This window comes from Argopecten irradians, chromosome 9 (genome assembly GCF_041381155.1).
Source record: "Argopecten irradians isolate NY chromosome 9, Ai_NY, whole genome shotgun sequence".
Lineage (NCBI taxonomy): Eukaryota > Metazoa > Mollusca > Bivalvia > Pectinida > Pectinidae > Argopecten > Argopecten irradians.
In genome coordinates this window covers 41,241,399-41,266,644 of record NC_091142.1, presented here as the reverse complement: position 1 = coordinate 41,266,644, position 25,246 = coordinate 41,241,399, and the positions used below count along the sequence as shown (strand labels likewise).

General features: G+C 37.4%; 1 protein-coding gene across 4 annotated transcripts in view; it reads right to left on the bottom strand.

Annotated features, from left to right (window-relative positions):
• Positions 1-25,246, bottom strand: part of LOC138332357 (matrix metalloproteinase-17-like) — a 43,145-nt gene that overhangs the window by 15,554 nt on the left and 2,345 nt on the right. For all 4 annotated transcript variants that reach the window (XM_069280436.1, XM_069280437.1, XM_069280438.1 and 1 more), the window contains exon 3: positions 8,173-8,441. In XM_069280436.1, coding sequence (XP_069136537.1) covers positions 8,173-8,441 — 269 coding nt within the window. The remainder of the gene's footprint in view (positions 1-8,172; positions 8,442-25,246) is intronic.

The window sequence follows — 25,246 nt, the reverse complement described above, 5'->3', positions numbered from 1 at the left end:
TATGTATTTCACTTCTAACTATTGTTGCTTTTGCCATGAAACAGGCAATTTGTACATATCCAGTTTAAACTGGGTGGCGCCGTCGATTCCCATGTAGTGTCTGAAGGTCAAAGGTTTGAACTGGGACTATATTTTATAATACCTGCCGGTGGAAGGCCATGTGTGTGGGTGTACTCTGTTATATGTCACAGACTTTGATGACAGAATGAGTATGTGTGTGTTCCTACGCCAATTAGCTTTATAATCTAAAATGCTAATACATTTGGTAAGTCTTACATATTAGAAAACCAAAATGAACATAACGATGACAAGACATCGGATAGTATAAAAATGGTTTATCGACCGGAAGTGTCTAGTGCCCTCTATCGGTCGTTTACGACAATGTCATACATCAGACCGAGGCTGACAGCTCAATTAAAGACGCATTGTCTGCGATTTAGCAGGTTAATTGCGGCGACAGTTACAGATAAGTACCACCATTGACCATTTGCTAGAAATGGAGTTTTATTCCTTAATCAAAACTGCGTTATTATCTCGGGTAAAGTTAATTGTTTCGGTGATATTTTAGAACAGACGCACTTGCTTTGTTTCTCGTTTCATTAATGAAAAACGACACTTCTGTTGCTTTGTCCTACCAATTACAATGTGTTTTACAGGGTGCAGCAGATACATTGCGATCATTATCGGTCATGCTGTCTGTTATAACATACAATACCAATCCTCTCTGTAGAAAACGAAGCACTCATGCCTCATACAAATCGCTAGATGGAATCGTTTATGATACTCTTTTTTTTAACTCTTCGTGAAATTCATGGCACCATGACTCTACTCTGTTCATTTCCCGGGTTAAAATTAGATGACAAAAACAACTGCCTTCTAGACGATTCATAAAACCGCCGGTAAGTACACGTTAGTAAACCTGATCTCAATGGGCCGTTCGCCCTCTTACAGCACACTTGGTGGGTCATGGGAAAGTGCAGAGGCGAACACAGCGTGGATTAATATACAGAAGAAAATGGCCAACGTTTTAGAAGTTTTAGAGTAAAAACGGTTTACCCTTTGTTGGCCAGCACGATTAAGCTCAATTTGGAATCGACATTTTTTGCATTTACAAAATGTCAGAACAGCAAGATTCGATAGGTTAATAGTTGTATATGTTATTTTATGTTCATCGTTTAATGTTTGTTTGTTTTTTATCACATATATCTAATCGACATGGTATGTTACAGAGCTGAAGTATTGGGAAGGTTCTCTATGGGCGAGGCACATGTCTATCTCTCATAGAATATAGAAATATTTGAATTCTAAGTCAAAGTGAGAGTTTATAGTTAAAATGATTGTTATCTGAAGTATAACATTAACACAAAATCCATCAGTTTCAATAAGCTACATGTATTTCCTACTTGTTGTCGCTATCTACCTGGTAAAGCTTTCGGTGAAAATCGTAGAATCACACAAATGTTTAAGACCAATCCCAACTTCGCTAGCCAAGGGTAATCGCAAATAGTGCCAATGAGAATTAATTAATACATCCGCTAAACGTTGTACATGCTTCGAAGTCTGATACTCCCCCAGCAACCGAGTATCGGACTGTATAGCCTTGGCTAGCTAAGTTTGACCAAATGATACACCCATTGTTTACAATCGTAATTGTCTTATGGTCATTTAGAAAACGAGTAAAAAAATACTCTGATAAGCTAGAGGTTCATCGCCATCGTAGGTTTTTCTTACACAGACGGGAAAAGTAGTAACCGAAATCAAGACGTCAGACTAAAAATCTAAAACCGAACAGAAATAAATACAGACTAATCTGACAATAACATATACTGCGGTGAGCCGCGATAGCTTTTTGTACGGCTGCATGGCAGCAAGTCCGTCATAACGGAAGTAACATGCAGGTAGGGTTTCACCGGAAGTCATGTCTTACATCTATACCGAGCTTCTCCGGAGGCGGTTATACGGAAGCAAAGCAGACGCATATTGATTTTCGATTTATCTATTTGTTTTCCCTTTTAACCACGCCTAATAAAAGGGTACTTTATCCCCAAAGTGCTTTAGATACTTGTACAAGATGTATTATAGGAATAGGCCCTTGATCATCCCAAACCTTCCCGTCATCCCCCGTTGACAATGTCGTGGCACAGCGTTATCTATCAAATGAAACGGAACTATACAGTGTCCGCTACCTGTGTATATCAGAGCAGCATGCTCCAATACAGATTTACCTTCCCAAGAAGCTGGGTGTTGTATTTACCTGCTGGGGTGTTGTATTAACCTGCTGGGGTGTTTTATTTACCTGCTGGGGTATTGTATTTACCTACTGTGGTGTAGTATTTACCTGCTGTGGTGTAGTATTTACCTACTGGTGTATTGTATTTACCTGCTTTGGTGTTGTATTTACCTGCTGAGGTGTTGTATTTACCTGCTTTGGTGTTGTATTTACCTGCTGGGGTATTGTATTTACCTACTGTGGTGTAGTATTTACCTACTGTGTTTACCTACTGTGGTGTTGTATTTACCTACTGGTGTATTGTATTTACCTGCTTTGGTGTTGTATTTACCTGCTGGGGTGTTGTATTTACCTGCTGGGGTGTTGTATTTACCTGCTGGGTGTTGTATTTACCTGCTGGGGTGTTGTATTTACCTGCTGGGGTGTTGTATTTACCTGCTGGGGTGTTGTATTTACCTGCTGGGGTGTTGTATTTACCTGCTGGGGTGTTGTATTTACCTGCTGGGGTGTTGATTTTACCTGCTGAGGTGTTGTATTTACCTGCTGGGGTGTTGTTTTTACCTGCTGGGTGTTGTTTTTACCTGCTGGGGTATTGTATTTACCTGCTGGGGTATTGTATTTACCTGCTGGGGTGTAGTATTTACCTGCTGGGGTGTAGTATTTACCTGCTGGGGTGTTGTATTTACCTGCTGGGGTGTTGTATTTACCAGCTGGGGTGTTGTATTTACCTGCTGGGGTGTTGTATTTACCTGCTGGGGTGTTGTATTTACCTGCTGGGGTGTTGTATTTACCTGCTGGGGTATTGTATTTACCTGCTGGGTGTTGTTTTTACCTTCTGGGGTATTGTATTTACCTGCTGGGGTATTGTATTTACCTGCCGGGGTGTTGTATTTACCTGCCGGGGTGTTGTATTTACCTGCTGAGGTGTTGTATTTACCTGCTGAGGTGTTGTATTTACCTGATGTGTGTTGTATTTACCTGCTGGGGTGTTGTATTTACCTGATGGGTGTTGTATTTACCTGCTGGGGTGTTGTATTTACCTACTGGGGTGTTGTATGTATCTATTAGCACGGTTGGGTTTGATATTCATGTATAATTATTATATAGAAAGTCTTAACGTGAAAGTCTCAGTTAGGTAGAAATATCATTAGAACAAGGGGTCTACTGCTGAACCAACCTTAGTTCGATGTTGAGTGGAAATATTAGATATAATTTTCTTATGCATATTAATGAAAGGTATAATGTAGCATATAGTTATGGTGCTTTTAAAGTCACACAAGCGAATGTAGACTTTCTGAACGCCAACAGTACTTATACCCATTACATATATATATTTATCTGCAGTACTTATATTGGTATTCAGACTTCCTGACGTCTGATAGAAGGCCCAAATACATATATACATGATGTTTTGGTTAGCTCTACTCTATAATGGGCTTTCTAAAAACACGCTAAGACCCCGAGTTGCCTTTCTGACGTCGTACAACATGCGTTACCACCGCAATAAACATTTTAGGAAATACTGTAGTCCTTTGTACTACGGCTATGGTTCTCTTTTGTAGTAGAAGTTAAATGGTTCATTGGGCCTTTAGCAAAACACTCGTATCCTTACAAGTTTGTTTGCATGGACTAATGATATGGAATAGAAGGATTATTTCCTTTTGAAATGCGTGTAGATGTAATAGCTTTTTGGATATCATCAATGGTGCAATAGCGGCAAAGAAATCCAGGCTTTCAGTGCTGATAAACCCCAAGGGAGCGTAAACAATGGCGTCATTGGAAAACAAAAGATTTCATTTAACCGTCCGTTTACTTAACTCTATGATCTCATGGAGATAACGGAGAGGAATTCGTATTTATGAAATGTATACGTTTATGACGTCGCCGTGAAAACTATAACAATAATGAGATTTTCGACAAAAGCAAAATATGATAGTCGCGTTAATTTACCACGCACCCTATCTGTAAGACTTAAATAAAGTACTTGATATTTTTCATGAAGGTTTCCATCGGGTTTTCTTTATTTCCCGAGTCAATCTCCCCGTGTGAACGTGGTACTTTTATGTGTACAAATGTATTTAATCAATGTCGTCAAACCGCTTGAAAATTATCTAGCAATATAAAATTCTTTTGAATTTCTAAAGAAGACATTTCAACATAAAGAAAGTTGGTCTGAACAAAGCTTAATCGGATTTAGAGGGCGCACGTGAGGTTCGGTAAGGTGTTATCATATTGGTCATTATGTAATACGAAATTTGAATCAGGGGCACATGATCTAGACCACGTGACCTCATCAGCCGATAAGTACTTCCTTAGATCATTTTGCTGTAAGATGTGAGATTAGATCGCGCGTGCGTATCTCGTGTTACACAGACAGGGAGTGAGGATATTTGAAGGGAAATCTCACGCTGTCCTAGTTTTATGGTTTAATCCACGCCACAATGACATCTCTGTGTGGTTTATAAAATATATATATAGAACACCAGTGTTTATCTTTCCGAAACATTCACTTCTCGGCGAAAAGGAATCTTTTTAGCGTATGATGAATAGGTCAGATTCATATGAACTATTTTGGTTATGTGTATGCTCCTATTCTGTTGTTAATGTAATCCGGGACTGAAATATTTATTAGGCGAATTTGAAATTGAAATGTTGCAGCAGAAGAAGCAAGAATAACTCTATTTTTTATTGACTAAACCACTAAAGTAACTGTAGACATGGAGAACTGCCTTCAACCGCTACATCACTTACCCCATACTAGTCTCCACAAAACACACACAACATCAACCCCAATAACTGCCACTCGTTGTGTAAGAGCACCTCTCTCGTGTAAAATTTGAACCATCTGGTTCCAGTAATAACCTAATACCTACGCTTTCCAGCAGTCTCAATCTTCCCATGGTACATAGTGTAACGATCACCAGAACGTCTACTTCTCATGAAGGGTTAATCGAATTCTGAGGTGTTGTTATTTTAAGGATCGCCTACTCCAGAAACATAGAATTTACATTACTCGGGCACCGGAATTACCACTTATCAAAATCCCTAAAATAATCATATAACAATTTAAGTTCGTCCCTAGGAGTAGAGTTTATATAAATGTACACGTGCAATAATCTTAGTCTGGGAAAATTGGTTATAACTTGCTGCTGAAATAAAACCAAAGTCTCGTAAAACACTGCTGACGGCAGCAGAGATGTTCATTTTAACAATACGACGGAGAATTCTACCGAACTATTCTCTCGGAGAACTGAAACAGTAAACGTTTGGCGACTTTATCGAGTAGTAATGGTAAAACATGGTATAACAATACTTGCTGGTAGCGATGAAGCTATGTCGAGTATCAGTCAACACAACTATCCTATAGGTATAACTACAGTCACAGAAACATAAATACACACGAGATGGAGGTACGGTTCCTGCCAAATTGAATTACTCTACAATAACTCCTACATTGTTTGTTAACCTTACCAGCCCTACAAACCCGAGACCCATGCACCAGAAAACCAGAAAACTGAAAGCCATTGTCATTCCAAAAACAACAAAAACTTCCGAGCAAACAACTGAGTCGTCTCGCATGGTTTCTCAGCATAGGCTTATTGATACATATACCCTAGTGATAATATGAATGCCATTCTGTAATAATCTCCGCACTTATAACACAAACGTGACCACGTGGTCACAATAAACCTACTAAGGAACCGCCAAGAACTGAAGCACGTGCGTATATTCCATGAGATAAAAAAAAAATCAAAGAAGGCACGACAATTACTGAATGCTGTAGCTATCTTACATGGTCACATATCCTGACAACGTACTAGATCTTCCCATGACGAGAAAAAAGATGGACGATAAAATCCGAGCACGTGCTAATGGCCGCCATAACTGGTCGTCCGCCCTCATTCATGCAGGTTGTGATGTTGTACCTCTACACCACAACCAAACAGAACAAGGGCAGACAATCCCAGAAGTCCGTCAGTCCGTCCGCTGTCTGTCCGTGCAGAGGTTAAAACCATTCTGATATTGTTGAAGGAAAACTGCTCTGGTCACAGCTCCACCCGTCGCTCTGCTCAAGGAAAGAGTCGTGGTAACTGCACGTAGCCAGATGTACATATCAAAGTATGAAACCCAATACCGAGAGTGGCACCGTAATACATAGCCGTCACGACGGGGCTGCAATGCGAACAGGACTTCGAAACTTTCTCATTACCACCACTACCACCACCGGCCGTGTCCCCGATTCAGCCAGATTTGGGCCAGCTGTCGACAAGCTGGATTCGGCTGGTACGACTTCCGCTTTTAAAACCACCTCGTTAAAGAGCGGAATGTATGTCAAAGAATAGTAGGGAGGAAATCTACTCTTGTGTCGCGGGGGACTCCATCAAGGGTTTAGGTTTGCCTCTAATTGGAGTGGTGTCGTTAACACACAGTCACGAGACATTATACAGGGGCACGGCTCGTTAAAGGGACGTAAGTCGTGTTGGTGCAGACATCGGGGTACTAAAACGTTACGTAATCTTTTTATTACCGTTGTGATGCAAGACAAACGGAAGTGCAAATTGATTGTCAAGGCTATCAAACATACATTGTAACATGTAATATTAAGTGCGCCAATCAAAGGTTGTAAAACTGCATTATGTTTCGTTTACAAAACGGATATTGAGGTTTGTTGAATATTTTGATGCAAAACGGTTATATTATATGATATAATACCACCCAAAACTGCAAGAGTGTACATAACATTTAATACATATTGGTTGTCGATTAAATGATATATTTTTGAAAATGTTAAACACGTTTTGAGGTTGACGACTGTTTGAGACGGGCTTACTTTAACGACTCGGGTTTCTGACTTTGGTGAAAAGTCCTTTCAACAGCAGCCTCAGTGCTTGTATATGGAAACATTCGTAATGTGTTAAAGGTTTTGGGAAACACTGAATAATTAGAAAACATGGACAAATCGCTAGCAACGTGGATTATATAACCGTTTTAAACACGTTACGTTTCAATGTATTATTTACAAACACATCAAACGAGAACAACTTGGCAGTACTACAGGGCGGTGTCGGGATAGAGAAATGGACGTATGCCATTAGTAAGGGATTTATAATCTTTGCTGGCCAGATCACCGTGTAGTACTGATAATACGGAGTTGTTTCTGGTGAAAGTGATATATTTCGTGAGAAATACAAACAAAAGTTAAACAAATTAACAAGTTTACAACGCTTAGTATCACTACTCTGACCTTCCAACAACTCTAATCATTGATAGACACCAATAAGGATTTGTAGTACCACACAATTCCTATGGATCCTCCATTCGGATAACCTCCATGTGTTGGCGACCTGTCAAGTAACCTTGGAGCAAACATGTCAGTTTGCCAGAGAACTAATTCTGTACAGTACACTTCCGTATTTTTTTCATAACGAGACTCGTATCCCCATCCTTAGCTTCTGTCACTCTCCCCAAAATTCACCTGGTTATCATACATGTACTCATTCGTTCGTACGATGTTTACAATGTTGTTCAGACACAGAGCTGAATGCACCAAAAGGTAGGTACATGTACAACTCAAAAGATCGCCAGACAAATGTATGTCACCGACCCCTATTCACATGGATTGCCTCAACTGGCCAAAAACAAGACCAGTCTATTACTTGCCAACAATCACATCGACATTGCCCATGTCAACATGTTTGCAACAAAACATCTCTGTAGAAACGTTAACTAGTTTTAAGTTGACAACATCATGGAAATAAACCCAAACATTAACGAACCAGATGTTTCAGGGTGCAAGGCGTCTCTGATTCTCTAATATCACCGGTGTTCTTTCAGAGTTACCTCCCTTTTTTCACTCCATCAATTACCGACGGAGTAAAACGAAGGGAAGTAACTATAATATTAATATACGACATGTAGCATTTATTCGGTAAAGTCCTTACCTATAGGTTAAGTCTTTTTTATCCCATTGGGAATGCGACAGTACATATCGTTTCCGGCGACGTCCGTATTCTCCCATATCCTCGTCCTCAACACCACATCGCTTCCGGTTCATCAAGGCGATCGTGCGTTGACCCACGATTCCCGTCGGGCTTAGGTTGCCCATTCTCTGTAACCGCTTGATGGCGTCCGTGAGGTCTTCCTGTGACATCAGATTCTGCGTCATTTCCGTGTTTGCGCCTTTGAGATATCCATAGCGTTTGAGGTACTTCTGACAACAAAAACAATTGATATCGGTTAGATTTGGTGGGAATTTTTCGCGTCTTGATATTGATCTGATCATCTCAATCATATTTCCTAGACGATAAGCGAATAATTTTGCAAAATTGCGTGCAAATGATGAGTGATGCCTTCATAATAAAGCATTACCTTAGATAAAACTCTCTTTATTTTTAAAACAAAATCAACAATGACACATTCCTAATCTCCATCTACAGTCGAATCTGTACTAACGACCATCTGTATTAAGCGACCCTCTGCTCTAAAGAACACTTCAATTCCCCCAAGCGTTTTCACTATATATTTTTACTCTATTAAACGACCATCTCTCCAACGAGATCAACGATCCCAAAATTTCCTTCCCGTGGTCGCAAAAAAAATCTCTTTACAGCGACCATAAAAAACGGATGTCTGTTCGATCTTCCCAAAACGTATGTGTCTTACAATACTATATTTCGTATTCTGGTCGGAGAGGGGCGGTGACAATATTTCTAGTTTTATAAGTTTTCTTATTCTCAGAGCAAAGTTATACGTGACTGTTTATTTACGTAAGTGCTTTAATCACAGAAGCAAGATACAAATATTTCGTGTATGTATTAGTACTATACAAAAGCTATAGAGTTCTGGTATAAACACGTCTAACCGCTACTGAGCGGAGCCTCGTTTGTGTAAAGCTACCGTCCTAGGTGTCAGGTCTGGTATGACATTGGTTGATAAGAACTACAGGATTGTTACAGTAAGACGGTTATAAACCCGAGACTGACATGATACAACCAAGGACGAACTACAGACTCCCAGAATCTGACAGGAAATCTGGGAGGGCATGTGATATAATCGGTTCAAAAACTCCCCCGCAGACACGTTACGGAATAAAATGGCGGAGTTTGCACCATTTGTATCTAGGAGCACCTCTTAAAAAGTTCAACTAGTAATATTTGGTCCCATTCAGAATTATAGTGAAAACATATAACACTAAATTAATTCAATTTTCATCTTGAAAATAAACATCAATTTATCAAATTTGTTTCTATTTTTGTACATATCTTTTTCCAGAACATAAGCTAGAATTTCAGAGGGAAAATGATAAAGGCATTTAAACAAAAAAGAAATACGAATTAAATCTGAAAGCGATGCCAACAGATTAAATGCGATACAGCCGTCAGTTTGATAGAAAACATACGGAATATGTAAAGTGACTTATCACCATACTCGAGAAACATTTCAACTTTTGGCCAGCATGAGGTCCTGGTGCCAAGGGAAACGGTCTGGCAAATAAACAGAATCAACTAAAAAGTAGTTTATATTTGCCAAAGAAGTTTCAATGTGGTGATTTGCAAAGTAACATAATACATTCTAGGAAATTATGTCGATTTGGAAATTATGCAGATTTGTACACGCAGAACTCCGGAAAAAACATAAACAGCAAAAAATACTATTATTACTCCGATTTGCTGCTTACTACTTTATCATTATCTATATTTAAAGTACATGCTTTTTCATCAATAAGCTGTAGCAATAATGAAATCAAGAGGTGACCTTACTAATTATGTCCAACTTTTATAAGACAAAAAAAATCATCCTTTCTCTGACTTAGCTGGTTTGAATAGATAGTCTACTATCTTGTATGCCAATAAGACAAATGCTTCAGCGTGGACATCATTAAATTAAAATGCACTTGTGACATATAGGAGCGAGTTAATCAATTCGAAGTACTAGTGTTAATTGGTTTCCAGTGTACTTTCTTGTTCTCTCGCCCAATATCTTTTTATTCTGTATACAAATACATTTACTTAATAAATTTCTATTGGCGTTACATAGGGAGAAGGAGTGTTATCATGCCTATTACGCTGACATATCCCATTTCGGTTTTCTCCAGGGTTTCGTATTTTAGCCTTTGTTATTTACCATTGTTTATATATTGTTTCGCTGATAATTTATCACTTGGCACTTTCTTCATAATCTCGGTAGCGTTTGATTATATCTTTATATAAACTCCGATAGTATAGCACACGTATTATATATACAATTTATGACTAAGCTTCATACAGCGATATTCCCGTTTTAAAACAACTGTCTGCTTGTTCGGTATATTTCGTGAAGCATATATATTGAAGGTCATCCTTTTATGATTGTGTGCTATTGTTATTCTATTTAATGTAAATACCGCATAATTCATTGATTAAAGCATTTTAGGGTTATTTTAATTGGTGATCTTGAACACGTCGAAATTATATTTCCCGAGAATACGATAAACTGCATGCCCTAATATGTACTCCGTTGTCTGTGACTTAACATCAACAGATTATATATACATGTATATATCAGAATGTCATCATAGGCGGATCACTATCGTCAAATATCGTAAAGGTAAACGATATGATCCGCATACATATGACTAAACAATGTCATTCATAAGTAACTGTTCTTTTACTTCAACACCATATGTAGCCACGCGGAAATAATCTATCTATTACTAGAACTGTCTGTCGAACTCCTGGGTTAAAATGGCAGTCGAATCTACCAAACTCATTTCCCTGCGGACCGGTCAAACGGTCATCTTACTCAGTCATTAGTCTGGACTGACCACTGCTAATGGTTCCCAGATGGACAGCTGGACATCAATGTAATTACTTATGTCTGCGAGGCAGTGTTTGCGGTTGTATCACTTTTCGGATGCATCTTTGATCAACTGACCAGTGCCCAGTCGATGTCTTCAAACGACAGGACGTGGGAAGATGACCACTGGTAATCTTGACCATCGACCCGCACGTGATTCTAATTTACAAACAGTTTGACCGAATTTGCCTGAATTGCTTGTGTACATGTATACTAATGTGGTGGTCGAGCAGGTCAGGGTGGTCATTAACTGTTAATTAATAGTCTGTCACTGTATACTAATGATACAGTGTCCGGGTACTGTGGTCAATAATATGAAAACATTTGGGTCCATATGGTGTTAACTTAACTAGAGGAGTTAGTCCATCTTAGTTTGGGCTAATATAAAGGTCACGATGGAATTTTGAATGGTTTGCATTCGGGTTTTCTTGACATACCCTAAACAAAGTTAAGGTAAATTCACAGTCAAAACAACCGAAATATTTTACATCATATTACTATGACGTCGAGTAAATTATCATCTCACCAAGTAAGTTACAAAAATGTGATCCTCGTTTTAGTGGTATGCTGATCAATAAAACCTCTTTTATGAAAGGTAATATTTGATCTGAATCAGGATTTCATAATGTCATTGAAACAATGAAACAGAATGTCGTAGTATCTGCTGCATGCCGTCGGCTCAATGAAATCCCACTATGAATACTGTCCACAAAAATTCCCAATAAAAATAACAGCCCAAGTCAAGAATCAACAACAAATTTAAAGCCCAATGTGTTCTTGGTATATATAATGATTATTATATCCTTGTGACTGCATGTGGTTACCTTTGTATTAGTAATGGGTATAAATTGGGCACGAGATCAGGTTCAGAAGATATTGCAACCAGCAGTTGAAAGTTCGCTCGGCCAAACGGTAATACATGTTCAGTTGTACGTTGAACAGATCTGAAGAGGAGGACAAAGTCCGGAAACTTGTACTCGTGTTAAGAGGTCAAATAAAATCCCAGTATCATCAGGGTCAATCTAAAGTGTCTGGCTGAGGTCAATGGTACAGTAGGATGGAAGATTATCCGGTCATTATTCCTGGGGATGAGATTTATTTCAAGTTCAAAACCCGACATCTGATTCTCGTCATAATGACAAAAATCAGGTTTCATGATCAGTAGTACTGCTAATAAGCACTGAATTTGTTCAGAATCGAGACAATGAAGGGAAAGGGGGATGTAGCAATGGTATTGTTGTCGATAAAAGTGAATTTGTATGTCATTATAATTACTATAAAAACATATAGAGATAACATTTAGTTAACAAATGTCGTATTTAAATAAAGAACCATGAATGTTCGATGAATTCTCTGTGCAGCTAATGACTTCAACATAGACCGATCCGTTACTCACGAGAAATACCAAAGCTCCCTTGTGTGTTTAACGTCAAACTTTGACTTAATCAATATTCAAATTACGTGTGCAACTTATGTCGAGTTACAAATAAATCCGTCGGACAAACTGAAGTAACTTTCGGTTCAGCGAGTTTATTCTAATTCTGTTTTCGAGTACAAGGAAGCCACATCAGGTACAATCAGAACTATGACCTAAGAAGTGCAGAATTATGTCTATTTTTGTACGTGTGGCGGTCTCGTGGTATCACTACGGTCACAACAGTGTCAGTCATTAGAGTTCTAATCGTGGACACAGAATTCAGAATAAGGACACATGCTGGTTCTAATTTGTCATTACAGACAAAATCTCGGCTTCTACGGTGTAGCAATCGGTGTTCAATTTAAAGAATGACACAGTTAATCTCTGTAGGTCATATCTCCCATCAATTAATGGTAGCAACTAATGTTTCCTGTAAAAAATACCAGAAGTGTTAGGAGTGACTCGATGGATCAGCGCCTTGTCTACATAAGGGCATATTCAGATGACCTTAGCATTAAGCAAATCACATATGCAGATTACAAATTATCAATACTTGGAACTTGCTCGACATCCGACACACACCCGCTCTTTAATGTGACGAAATAGCCAACGGAACTTGGCGATAAATTCAGCTTCTTATTTGTTGAAAAGTCCCTTTTTATGGAAATCATTGGGATTATTATCTGCTAATGATTTCTTTATTATAACGTAATACGGTCTTCATTACAACGTAGTTCGGTCTTCATGTAATTCGGGCTATTGGTAGACTAGTTACATACATCGAATGTCTTATTCATTTTACTTATGACTTCACAGGTGACTGTCCTTATTTACACAAGGTCATGCTTTCGCTCGACAGATGATTTTACAGCCTGTCCATGTTATAATGGTTACCAACGGCCAATGACATTGCATCCCATAGCAACAAATCAACATCTAATGGAATCAACACCAGTCCATGTCTTCAAACATTGGTGAGCAAATAGTATCAATACGCATTGTTTGATTGGCTACCCAGGGGACTGGTCATGACTTGTCTAATTGATGCTTGCGCAGACTTACTCGCACTACATCAAAGGCCACGAAGTGTTGACCTAATTATGTCTGTGTGTTTTGTGTTGGGTGAGTGACGGACAAGCTCATGCATCAATGCCATATTGACACACAACATGCACTATTTACTTTGCTTGTCTCGCGGATCATTTATCTTCTACTACTCTTTATCTGCATTAGAATTTGTTTGGAAGCGAACATAGAAGGGAGACAACTTTGTAAAACTCAGTGCGATACCTTTCACTGCAAGAATGTTCTAAAATTGATAATGATCACGAATTATCTCGCATAGATTTTGTCTGAAAAGGTATCTTTTCGGTCTTGTTTCTGAATTTGTTGCAACAGAAACAAACAAAAAAGGTTTTTTTCCAATAGCAATCAGCAAATTTCATAATATCCTGCTCCGAAAAAACATGGACGTGATGCTTTATAGCATATCTGTCGGTGTTATAGTGTTTGTCATTTTACTGATAATCCAAGTTATTCTCATCTCACTCGAAAAGATAACAAAATTGGTTAGCAAAAGATTTCCATGTAACCTTGGCAACGTGACTTCCCACGCATGCCATTTCTACAAGTGGATTATCTGTGACTAGGATGTTGAACTACGCATGCGCAGAAAATACTGATGCCCCGATCTTTGCTAACGCTTGCGTTGAAATCATATATATTCCTTATTGTAAGTATGTCTGAAACCTAAAGTATTCGGTAACACACCTGTATATACTATATGTATATATGTAATAAGGCAAGTCTGTATGTTTTAAGTGGCAATATCTTAAATTGAGCTATTTTTACATTTACACGTGCACTATCATAAATCGTGTAGAATATGCTGTGGGGACTGATAATCAGTTTATCGTAACGTCAGACAGTATATAAAAATGTTATGTAGGAGCATGTTCTACGTAACGATACACACCTCTCACACATACAAAGTGATTTACAGGTGCCAGCTTAGTTTGGGATTGGGATCATGAAGCTCATTTATTATAAGAATAATATATAGATTCTGTGTTTTGCCAACATACGTTTGTGAATGAATGTAAAGGACATGTTCACATCGCATCACCAATGTATAATCCTCGATATTCCAGGGGTTACTATCACTGTCGTATTATACACGAGAATATGACGACAGTGATAATAATACACGGGGTATCGAGGATGCCAATGCATGTACCCGAGTTCTAAATGAGTGCATGGCATATCACTAGAGGTCAGAAAGCTTTAAAGGTCACGATTTATACAAAACAAGTGATAGATTGATATACATGTAAACAAAAATGTCTATAAACACTACCGTATTTATATGTAACTACTCGTTACTTACAGAATAAAGGCTTTTTTACATCCATAACTATACTCCTTGAAACCAGAAACTTAAATTATATCACATATACATTGTATATGTACATTTGTACACAAGTTTCTGTTGAGAGACGAGATCTTTTGAAACACAAGAGGCCTATATCGCGTTCTACTGGTTACAAGTATTTCAAAGGACTTGCAGTAAATATTTTTTTCGTTATTTTTAATTGCCTTTAGTGAAAGCAGTCACTGGAGTTATATATCATGACCAAGTAACAAAGTAAAAACACATACAAAAGCTACGTGTATGTAACATAAACTTCAAACTGGTGACAATATTAATTGTAGAAAAACAATTTAATGTCAATAGATTCGTTTTACTCAAGGTCGTTCAATGTGTAAAGTAAATTTCTCCCCTCCCCCTTCCTTCCTGTTTGAATCTCATACATTTCCTGGTGTCATACTTTTCTATTACTTTGCTTTCTGTGGATATTATTATATAAGTACCATATCAGTAGTGAACATACACAGGCAATATGCCTTCAGGTCAATTTGACATGAAAAAATCTTGACCTGAAATTGACCTGAAATTCACATGAAATTCACCTGAAATTGAGGTCAATTTTACATAAAGATTTTTTCAGGTCAATTTCAGGTAAATTTCACCTGAAATTGACCTGAAAAAATCTTCATGTGAATTCAGGTAGAAATCTTCCTATGAATTCAGGTCAATTTCAGGTCAAGATTTTGACCTGAAATGACTTTTTTGCTCTTTTCAGGTAAATTTGACCTGAAAAATTTGACCTGAAATTGACCTGAATTTACCTGAAGACATATTGCCTGTGTACAGTACACAATATCCTTTTACCGGAACGGAGAACCGTATCCGTGTTAGTCACACGTATAGAGAAAGTGTCACAGATTGTGTTTTACATATAAATATCAATATTAGGTGTGTTTTAGATGACATTATGGGGATTAATTTAAGTCGCTGCGTTTCTGTTATCCTTATAACAGCCGACCAGCTGTTTCTGGTCTAAGTCGTCCTAAATCTGTTACAAATGTAACACGTCTAGTCGACTCAGGCAGATAAAACTCCACGTGTGACACAGTGGAACAAACAAGACCACTGTGATATTCAATCCAAGATGAGTCAAAACCGTTGCGTGATTTGATAAATATTTCAAAAATGAATTTATGGTTTGTTAAAAAAATCGACACGTGAACCATCCTGAATATTTCGTTTAACCACAAATCACATAGTTTGAGGTTCGGGTTTAACTCATCGCGATATTCCAGGGGTTACTAACACTGTGGATATGACGACAGTGATAGGAAACCATGGAATACCGCGGATGTTCTAAACTATATTAATTATAGTGCTATCTGATTGAAGCATATTGCTAAACCTCAAATCAGTTTTACATTCACCAAGAAGATCGGAGTTGTTGGTTTTTTTTTCAAATAATAAAGTTTTTGAAGTTTCGCTGCAAAGAGAAACTAGTTACTTAGAGTATGAAGAGTTGAAAACATGCGAACGAATAACTACATGTTTATATTTTAAGTCGACATTGACGTGAATCAGTCATAAAGCTACTAAATCGGCTTTCTAAGCATCTGTGCCAGAGGCCAAAAAGACACAATTGTATTCTTTATCACAAACCATTATCTCAAATACTCGGGCTAATGATATAACAGCTTATTTTTTATGATATTACTCCCAAAGACGCAGTGTACTAAAGATATTAAATATTTACTTCTGTTGTCTTCGATGCATATGTTAAAAAGGGGAATAATAAAACGGTTATATAGACCGACCTTGGTTATCGCTCGATCAATGGTATGTTTGATGACGTTCGGAAAAGCCAGTAGCAACAGACAGTCAGTGGAATAACTAGATAATAGCATCACAGGACATAGGACCCAGGCGGCAGGGACAATTACATCGACAGGAGTAATGTAGGCCACACCACCATAAAACTGATTTGATGACGGCAATTACGTCAATTCATCATTTCTTAATGAGGATTTTTGCTTTGTTGACCAAAAAAACATACAGACTTCATTTGTTGTTGTAGCTGGTAGCTAACTCAATAACCAAACATATATCACCAATTACGTACTAATTAATGTCCTACGATTCGAGGAGATCGATACTGCAATCTCCTTAAATTTTAACCGTTTTTTTTTTATCTAGACCCTTAAATGGCTACACTATGGTGGGTCAATAGTAACTAATTCTCACATCCCTGTGTCAAGAGATGTATACATGTACAGTTGACATGGTGTCATTTTAATAAGCATACGTTGTATTGGACCGTGTAGTCGCTGATGATACGGTCGCGTGACCTGTCAGCTGTCATCTCCCACTACGCATGCCGAGACATAATAGATACAGGTGTGAAGATGATACAAGTTTGAATCAATTACACACACATGTCAAAGGTCACGTTCTTTATATGTTAATCAATGAATCTAGTGAGGTACCGGGAATGTGATCTCCAGGTGGCATCGTTATATCGCAATAAACAGATGCTGACACAGGTAAAAACACAGGTATAGTATCCGATATGTAATTTTAGTACAGGTAACTTAATTGTATCCTAGCTATCAAAATCCACACCTATCCACCCCTAACAGCACGTGCTAGCCTCATCATCGCCACCGAGAACAATAAACCATACAACAGCCGTATCAAGCAGTATGTAAATAGTGTATGAGTAATCTATATAGCTAGAGGCACGCTGTATTCTATGGTCCCAGCAAGGATTTATAAGTCCTTGGTTCCAGGTAGTGGACTAATAACGAATTTCTTTACACATCTCATTTTTGAGTAATATCTAAATGATAGACTAAATGCATGTATGCTTATCAAACAAGATATGAAACCAGACAAGTCTATATGTTTCTGTTGGGACACACACAATTAATATTCCTATATAACAGAGTTACATCCCTTTAGAAACGAAGGGAAGTAACTCTGATAGATCCTTCTGACTTCCACGGATACTATGACGTTGCAATACCATGGTATGGATTATGAATGATTTTACCTACAATTTTTATTGTTTAAAGGCTATGTGATTTCGTTTAATGTTAAAGTGAATAGTCGGCTAATCACTTCAAGTTTTGAGGAGTAAGGCAAAGTGATTTATACAGAATGCCCGACACCTGTAGGGGCTTGAGGAACAACCAACATATGTAATCGTAATGTAAAGATCTGTTTATTGTTATCTTATAATAATTCATATCGTTTTTCCGTTTCATTATGAATAAATGCATTTGTTCGGTAGATTCATAGTTACTTCCTGTCTAAAGAATCCATATACATGCATTAAATGGAGTAGTTGACGTCACAAATATCCTATCTGTCATATCGCAGGAAATGAACAAACACAATCGATCGATGCTAAAATAGAACTAGGAAGGTGCTTTCAATGATAAATGATTCCCTGCATATATAATATTGGAAAAACCATTTTGTCTAAATTTTTTCAATATCCAAAAATTGTGACCATTTTGATTTAATTGCGAAGTCGTAGGAAACAGTTTGCCTACTGATAGTTTTTGCCTCGTAGCCAATCATAGTTTTTATCTCGTAGTCAATCATAGGTTTTATCTCGTAGCCAATCATAGATTTTATCTCGTAGCCAATCATAGGTTTTATCTCGTAGCCAATCATAGGTTTTATCTCGTAGCCAATCATAGGTTTTATCTCGTAGCCAATCATAGGTTTTATCTCGTAGCCAATCATAGGTTTTATCTCGTAGCCAATCATAGGTTTTATCTCGTAGCCAATCATAGGTTTTATCTCGTAGCCAATCATAGGTTTTATCTCGTAGCCAATCATAGGTTTTATCTCGTAGCCAATCATAGGTTTTATCTCGTAGCCAATCATAGGTTTTATCTCGTAGCCAATCATAGGTTTTATAGCCAATCATAGGTTTTATCTCGTAGCCAATCATAGGTTTTATCTCGTAGCCAATCATAGGTTTTATCTCGTAGCCAATCATAGGTTTTATCTCGTAGCCAATCATAGGTTTTATCTCGTAGCCAATCATAGGTTTTATCTCGTAGCCAATCATAGATTTTATCTTGTAGCCAATCATAGGTTTTATCTCGTAGCCAATCATAGGTTTTATAGCCAATCATAGGTTTTATCTCGTAGCCAATCAAAAATTGATTTTTCAACATTTCAAGCCTTAGATTATTTCCTTTGTGTTTCAACACAAAACATTGATAGTATTCTAGTTTTGGCATCATTACCAAGTACACTCGGGCTTGTCGGTCTGGCAAAAATATATATACAAGTATGCTCATTTTTCGTGATTTAGATACGACATCAGTTTATTATATAACTAAATGCCTGTCCATCACGATACGTGACCCAGTCTGGGAGAGACTGACCAATAACTCAACTGTATACATATTTAACACGAGAATAACGAGACTTGATTGACAGACACTGGATACGGCAAATGCATTCCGACATGCACGAGATGTGTATTTACACATGATAATATTGATATATGCGCAGCGTGTTTAATTAAAACGCACACGAGAGCTTTGCTATCTGTTAACAATGACAGACTCGTATTCACATGTTCATCAGATTAACAGGGGAAATATTTGTAGCTGAAATCAGTTCCATACTTAAAAACACATCTGTGCCCTGTTGAATGATGTCTTTCTTTGTAGCTGCTGAACGTCTTGCTGTGGAGAGTCGGCCTGGTGCCGACAATGTGAGATACCAAATAACACTGATAACGAATTTACACCACCGTGTTTAAAGCTAAAATTTATGCAAACACTGCAGACAAAGAGAATTTCAAGAATTTAAAATATTTTCTTGTAGATTTTCATCGTGTATGATACAAGACTGAGAACTGATTATTTTTGGGGGTAACACCCGAACAGATTGATATTTATTTTCAGAAAACACCAAGATCTCTCATAGATTTCAAATTATGACTGATTTCATTAATCATTCATTCTGAAAGCGTCGTATTTTCGTAGGCGCCTAAATTTCTTATATTTCGCTAACGAGCCCAGGACTATCACAGCGGAAGTTATTCAATAAGTAAATCAGAATTCGTATTCACGAAAGGGTCGTTAGATAGGAAAAGGTGAAAATAGTCGCCGCAACACAAATGTTAGTTATAACATACATTTACATATACTACAATGTACCGTCCATACATAACTGATGTTCAGAAATCGCCCGTCCCCATGAGCATTGTTTTCAACGCAATCCTAACATTGTATCGAAAATAGGAATATATCAAAACGTTATCTAGACCAGCGGTATAACAACCATCGAGCTCTTTGACGATAATAACACTGTCTAATATAACTGGATGTTGCTTACGATGCCAAAAGAACTGTGATGGAATACATATAAGATGTGTAGTTAATAAAACAAGAGCTGTTGGAGAACAGCAAAGCTCGCCTATTCAGAAGAAGTTGATGTTCAAGTATTTACTATTTAAACATGAAAATATGACAAATTAACAGACTCAAAAAACCCTAAAGGGCCCCTAATTGGTTGTATTATCCTATTCAGCATCCATACACATTAAGAAAATGAAATCATAAACATTTATGATGACTTATGCTTAAACAATAGACAAAATAAAAACTTGCTCAAAAACTTTAACATGGAAATATGACAAATTAACAGACTCAAAAAAAACCTAAAGGGCCCCAAATTGGTTGTATTTATCACGTTCAGCATCCATACAAATTAGGAAAATAAAATCATAAACATTTATGATGACTTAAGCTGAAACAATTGACGAAACAGAAACTTGCTCAAAAACTTTAACGTGAAATGGGACGCCAACGCTGACGCCGACGCCGACGCCGGGGTGACAACATTAGCTCCCCCTATTCTTCGAATAGGCGAGCTAATTAGAAGAAATAGTAAAAGTCTTATATAGTAACCAAAGTCGTGGAGGCTGGTGTTGCAGAACTAACTTCTGATCATTTTGTATATATATATCATTACACCTATATAGCTATTTTATCTAAACATGATCATATTCCATTCATGTAGCTCCGACGTCAATTAGAACGGAATTACCGTCATATGCAATAAATACAGACATTTGTTATTTTGAAGACCTCCATGAAAAACACTAAAGGGAAGTGTAGAGAGGGTTGGACCAGTTGTTAGACCAAACGAAAGCTGACATTAGCGATCAACAGCTGGTACAAAGTTCTCACGGAGTCAAGACCTTGACGGACGCCAATGACAAACACACACGAGAATATGAATGCTTTTCCATAGTAACCCAAAAGATATCTCCACCCACATCAAATAAGCATTTGATGGTGTTGGGATATTGTGGGAAAGTAAAACTCATTCAACTCTTTGGACCATTGACCTTGACAATTCAATTAAGGTAATAAAAGAATTGAATTGAACTTCAGAAAAGAGCAAGACGTTTGATACATTGATGTTCCTTTGCATGCAACTCCAGTTAATATGTAACTTAGAATACAAATAATGTTCCAACCGAACGCCACCTCGTAATACTAACTATGGGCGATAGTTCATGCTCAGCAATTGAGTATTTTTGAGCTAAGATGATTTGTTTAGACCTGTAAAGTTGACTCAATGGATTACTACCCAAAAAACAACCTGAAGCGTACTACAACGGGGATAAGAACTTTCAGATATTTCTCAGATGCTGAGACAATGAAAGTACAGACGGGTCCATTTCTTGGCTGGTTGAAGAACACAAACCGCCATGAATGGACAGTGCTGTACCTCAAATGATGTTTCGTGATATCAGCTACCTTGCCAACAGATCTGTCTTGATTTGGCTTCGGTAGTTCTAGACATGGATCATGACATTTTGACAAAATGTCTTGAAACCCAACATGGAAAGCATGATCACAACAATATCTCTCAAACAAGGAAGAAACACCTCGTTACTGTTCACAACATGTTCCAGGTTTCAATTACCTATATAGTTGAATATGGACTGAATTATTAATTCCGTCTGGGATCGAGTATGTCCAAAGCCTTGCGTGACGTCAATATCGTCCTAGAATGATGGCAAGCGGTACAGCCTCGTTACCAGAACATATATTAAATATATATTTATTCCATACATCCGGTCAATTTGTGAGGTAGATATACGATATCTGTTGTATAATTGGTTGCTTATCGCTATAGCCTAAGTGGTATATCGTGTTATAAGCTTGTTTATATTTCTCTGTTTCCGACTCTCCTCGGAATCCGTAAGATATAATAAGTACCGTTAGTTTTCCTCTGGGGATCAGATATACACTAACATTGTAGGGTCGCTTTCATTCTCATACCATGTGGAATAGCGATCAGTGGTAAGGTCATGGCCGCAAACGATAACTGAATTTATCTCTGTACCATTTAAATCATTCTTAAGTCGAAGAAGGTTTTGAGAAAGTAGCAGTATAAGAGGGAATTGCAAGGGAAGAGACACAAAGGGAAGTAACTCTGAAAAAATTAGAATGCACCAACCATGCATCGTTCCACCATTTCCTCATTGGTTGGAATGGTTTCGGAAGCTGAGAAGAAAGGGGATGTAATCACCATATGTGTTAATTTGATGAGAGGGACGAGGTGTCTCTCAAAAGGTATAATGGTAAACTGTATATACCGTGTACATATAGTGCATTAGACTGGAAGCCAGACCCTAAGTTGTTGATAAGATTTTCTCAGCAGTTCATTACTAGATTATCTCCCCCTAGTTTGAAACTTAATATTTTTAGTAGATGTATGTGTAACTATAATAGGATATGCCATCGACCACGTGCCTAATTAACTCTAGAACACCAGATTATATATATATATATATATATTAAACTGAGAGATTATTACAAAACAGAGCCGGTAGTGTTATTGAAATAAGACAGCGTTACTTGGAATGTATCTAATCAATCACGTGATCATGATGAGTATCAGTCTGGAGAATTCCCATAAATTTTATCATATCTATATTTCTTATATATATATAAATATTTCTTATTTTAGGATCCATAGTAGTTACTAGTAGTTACCTGAAGATCGGGATTGGCTAAAAATTTGTGTGTGGGGGGGGGGGTGTATTTTGTTTGAGGGGTTAGTTATGAGTGAGTGCTACAGGGAGGAGACATGAGGGTGGTTACCATGCGGGTTATCGACACCATCTCTATGCCCATCTGTTTATGTTTGGGTTAAGCGGCCAGGGAGTTTTAATTCAATAAATCGGGCAGGAAGTTGTATGTTTCGTATTAGTTTAATGAGAGGGAGTACAAATCCCTCTCCGTGTTTCTCGTCAGTGCTGAAGGCCGCCGCCACATTCTCCTACAAATCATATTATCATACGTTCTCGGATATATATGAGGAACAAATGTTTTAGTCAAATAGAAGTAGTACTTTTACAGTCAGGGTACCAGGACAGTTCAATGAGTGACTCATATACAGAATCCTAATGACATGCTCCAGTCAGGTGGTTCTAATTAACAGAATTTACATTGAAAATCCGCGGGAAAAATCTTAACATTTAGTCAGAGAGAAACGAACATATGAAAGGAGAGGAATGTAAAAACGGAATAAAAATGAATATAACGTTTTCTTCTCGGTTTTTAACTTTTTAAAAAGTTCTTCTGGAATAGCAATTTAATTAGAATCGAAATGAAAATTCGATAAGGTGTACGGCAAAGGCCAGCCCTCCGCTGGCTAAAATATACTTGAATTGTTAAAAACTTGAATTGTTAAAAAAAAGCGCGAGTCTATCTTGGTTATAAGTATACAGCCCTCACATCTTGTATCCTCACTGATATTCAACTACAGCAAACTAATTACTTTATCTACAATTAAATTCATTATCTAGGTCGTTCGATATCACAGCTGAAGCCGTGTATAGTAGCTTTCTGTATACAACATGTTGTTTATATACATCCAGCTGTAAAAGAGGAAACTCGGTATATACGTTATACAAGTACATGTATATTTAAGTTTGTTTATCACAATTCTTTTAATCAAACGGTTACTTTAATTTGGTAACAGTCGTCAAAACTTCTTTTCATCAAAGCTTTAAAATAAAGTAAGCCACGCGACTTTAATTAGAACTAAGATTACATACCCAATACACTAATTTACTGAAACCATATATAAGATTCAGTTTAAACAGTAAAACTTCAAACGTATTTCAACTAAACTCAGAAACAACAGCCGGTGACGTGAATGTTTTATCCTTCTTTCCGGATTCGACAAAAATTAAACCTGTTTTAAATTATATCGATAGCGCTCACATTGCTAGTTTCATAACGAACAAAAGCAGCGTTAAATCACAAAGGAAACATGTTGATTTTGAATTACCATTGTTAATATGATCTTAGTATAAAAAAAATACGAGTAAAATACCACCCTTGCAAACTATAAAATATTAGAAATTAGGAGTGATGGAAATTAATAATATGAATTCACAACATTTATAAGTCTGACGTCCACTAAATGACTACACCTTACAAGCATGCCCGCCACAGATACATGGCTCATTATTACACGTAGTTTGGTGAGACAAGGACCATCTAAAACCCTATTTAAACTATTTCACGCCCGAAATTCCTTATAGTTAACACACAGAGCCATACATTTAAAGGGCTGGTGTAGCGTTAAACATTCTATTTTAATCCGTTGACGACAACAGTACTCAGTAAATTTCAAACAAGACAACATCAACACTTTCCTTAAGGGGCTACGTTTAAAATTAACTTTCCCCTTGAAATTCAGCTTACGATTTTTAATGACATTTTGATGTATTGGCTCAGGGCAACATCACATAAAGACAGATTGATGTGTATTCTGTTGTACAGGTGCGCGCTGGTATGTAATTAGGTACATCGTAACGAGAGGCTGGAACAGGTGTAGTTTGTCCCGGTGAACACCAGTGTGGGCCTCTACACATATATAATTTACGAGTAATAGACTAATAAACAGTAGAACAATATCATAATATGATTAGTCTGTGTCACCGGATTACAATCGTCAGCTGGCCCGGATCGTAGTATCAGCTAATCCTATTATACACTCTATAGTCTACATAACAAAGAAATCATAAAGAGAAGCCATTTTATGACTCGTTCCCCAAGAGACCAATCTTCGCAATAAAAACATATGGAACCGAAATACTTTTATATATACCAACACCAGCAATATTGATCATATCCCTATTGTTCTGAGAGAGGGATTTGCTTCATTCAAAATGAAATTTTAGGATACGAATCTCGATAGTTTGAATATTTGTTAACTGACGTCTCTTTGTCTTTTGATCTTTTCCTGACGATATATTACATAGCCTGACTACTTCATCAAGTTTCAACATCAAGTCCTATCTTTTTTTTAATCTAACCTCGGAATATGAGTCAAT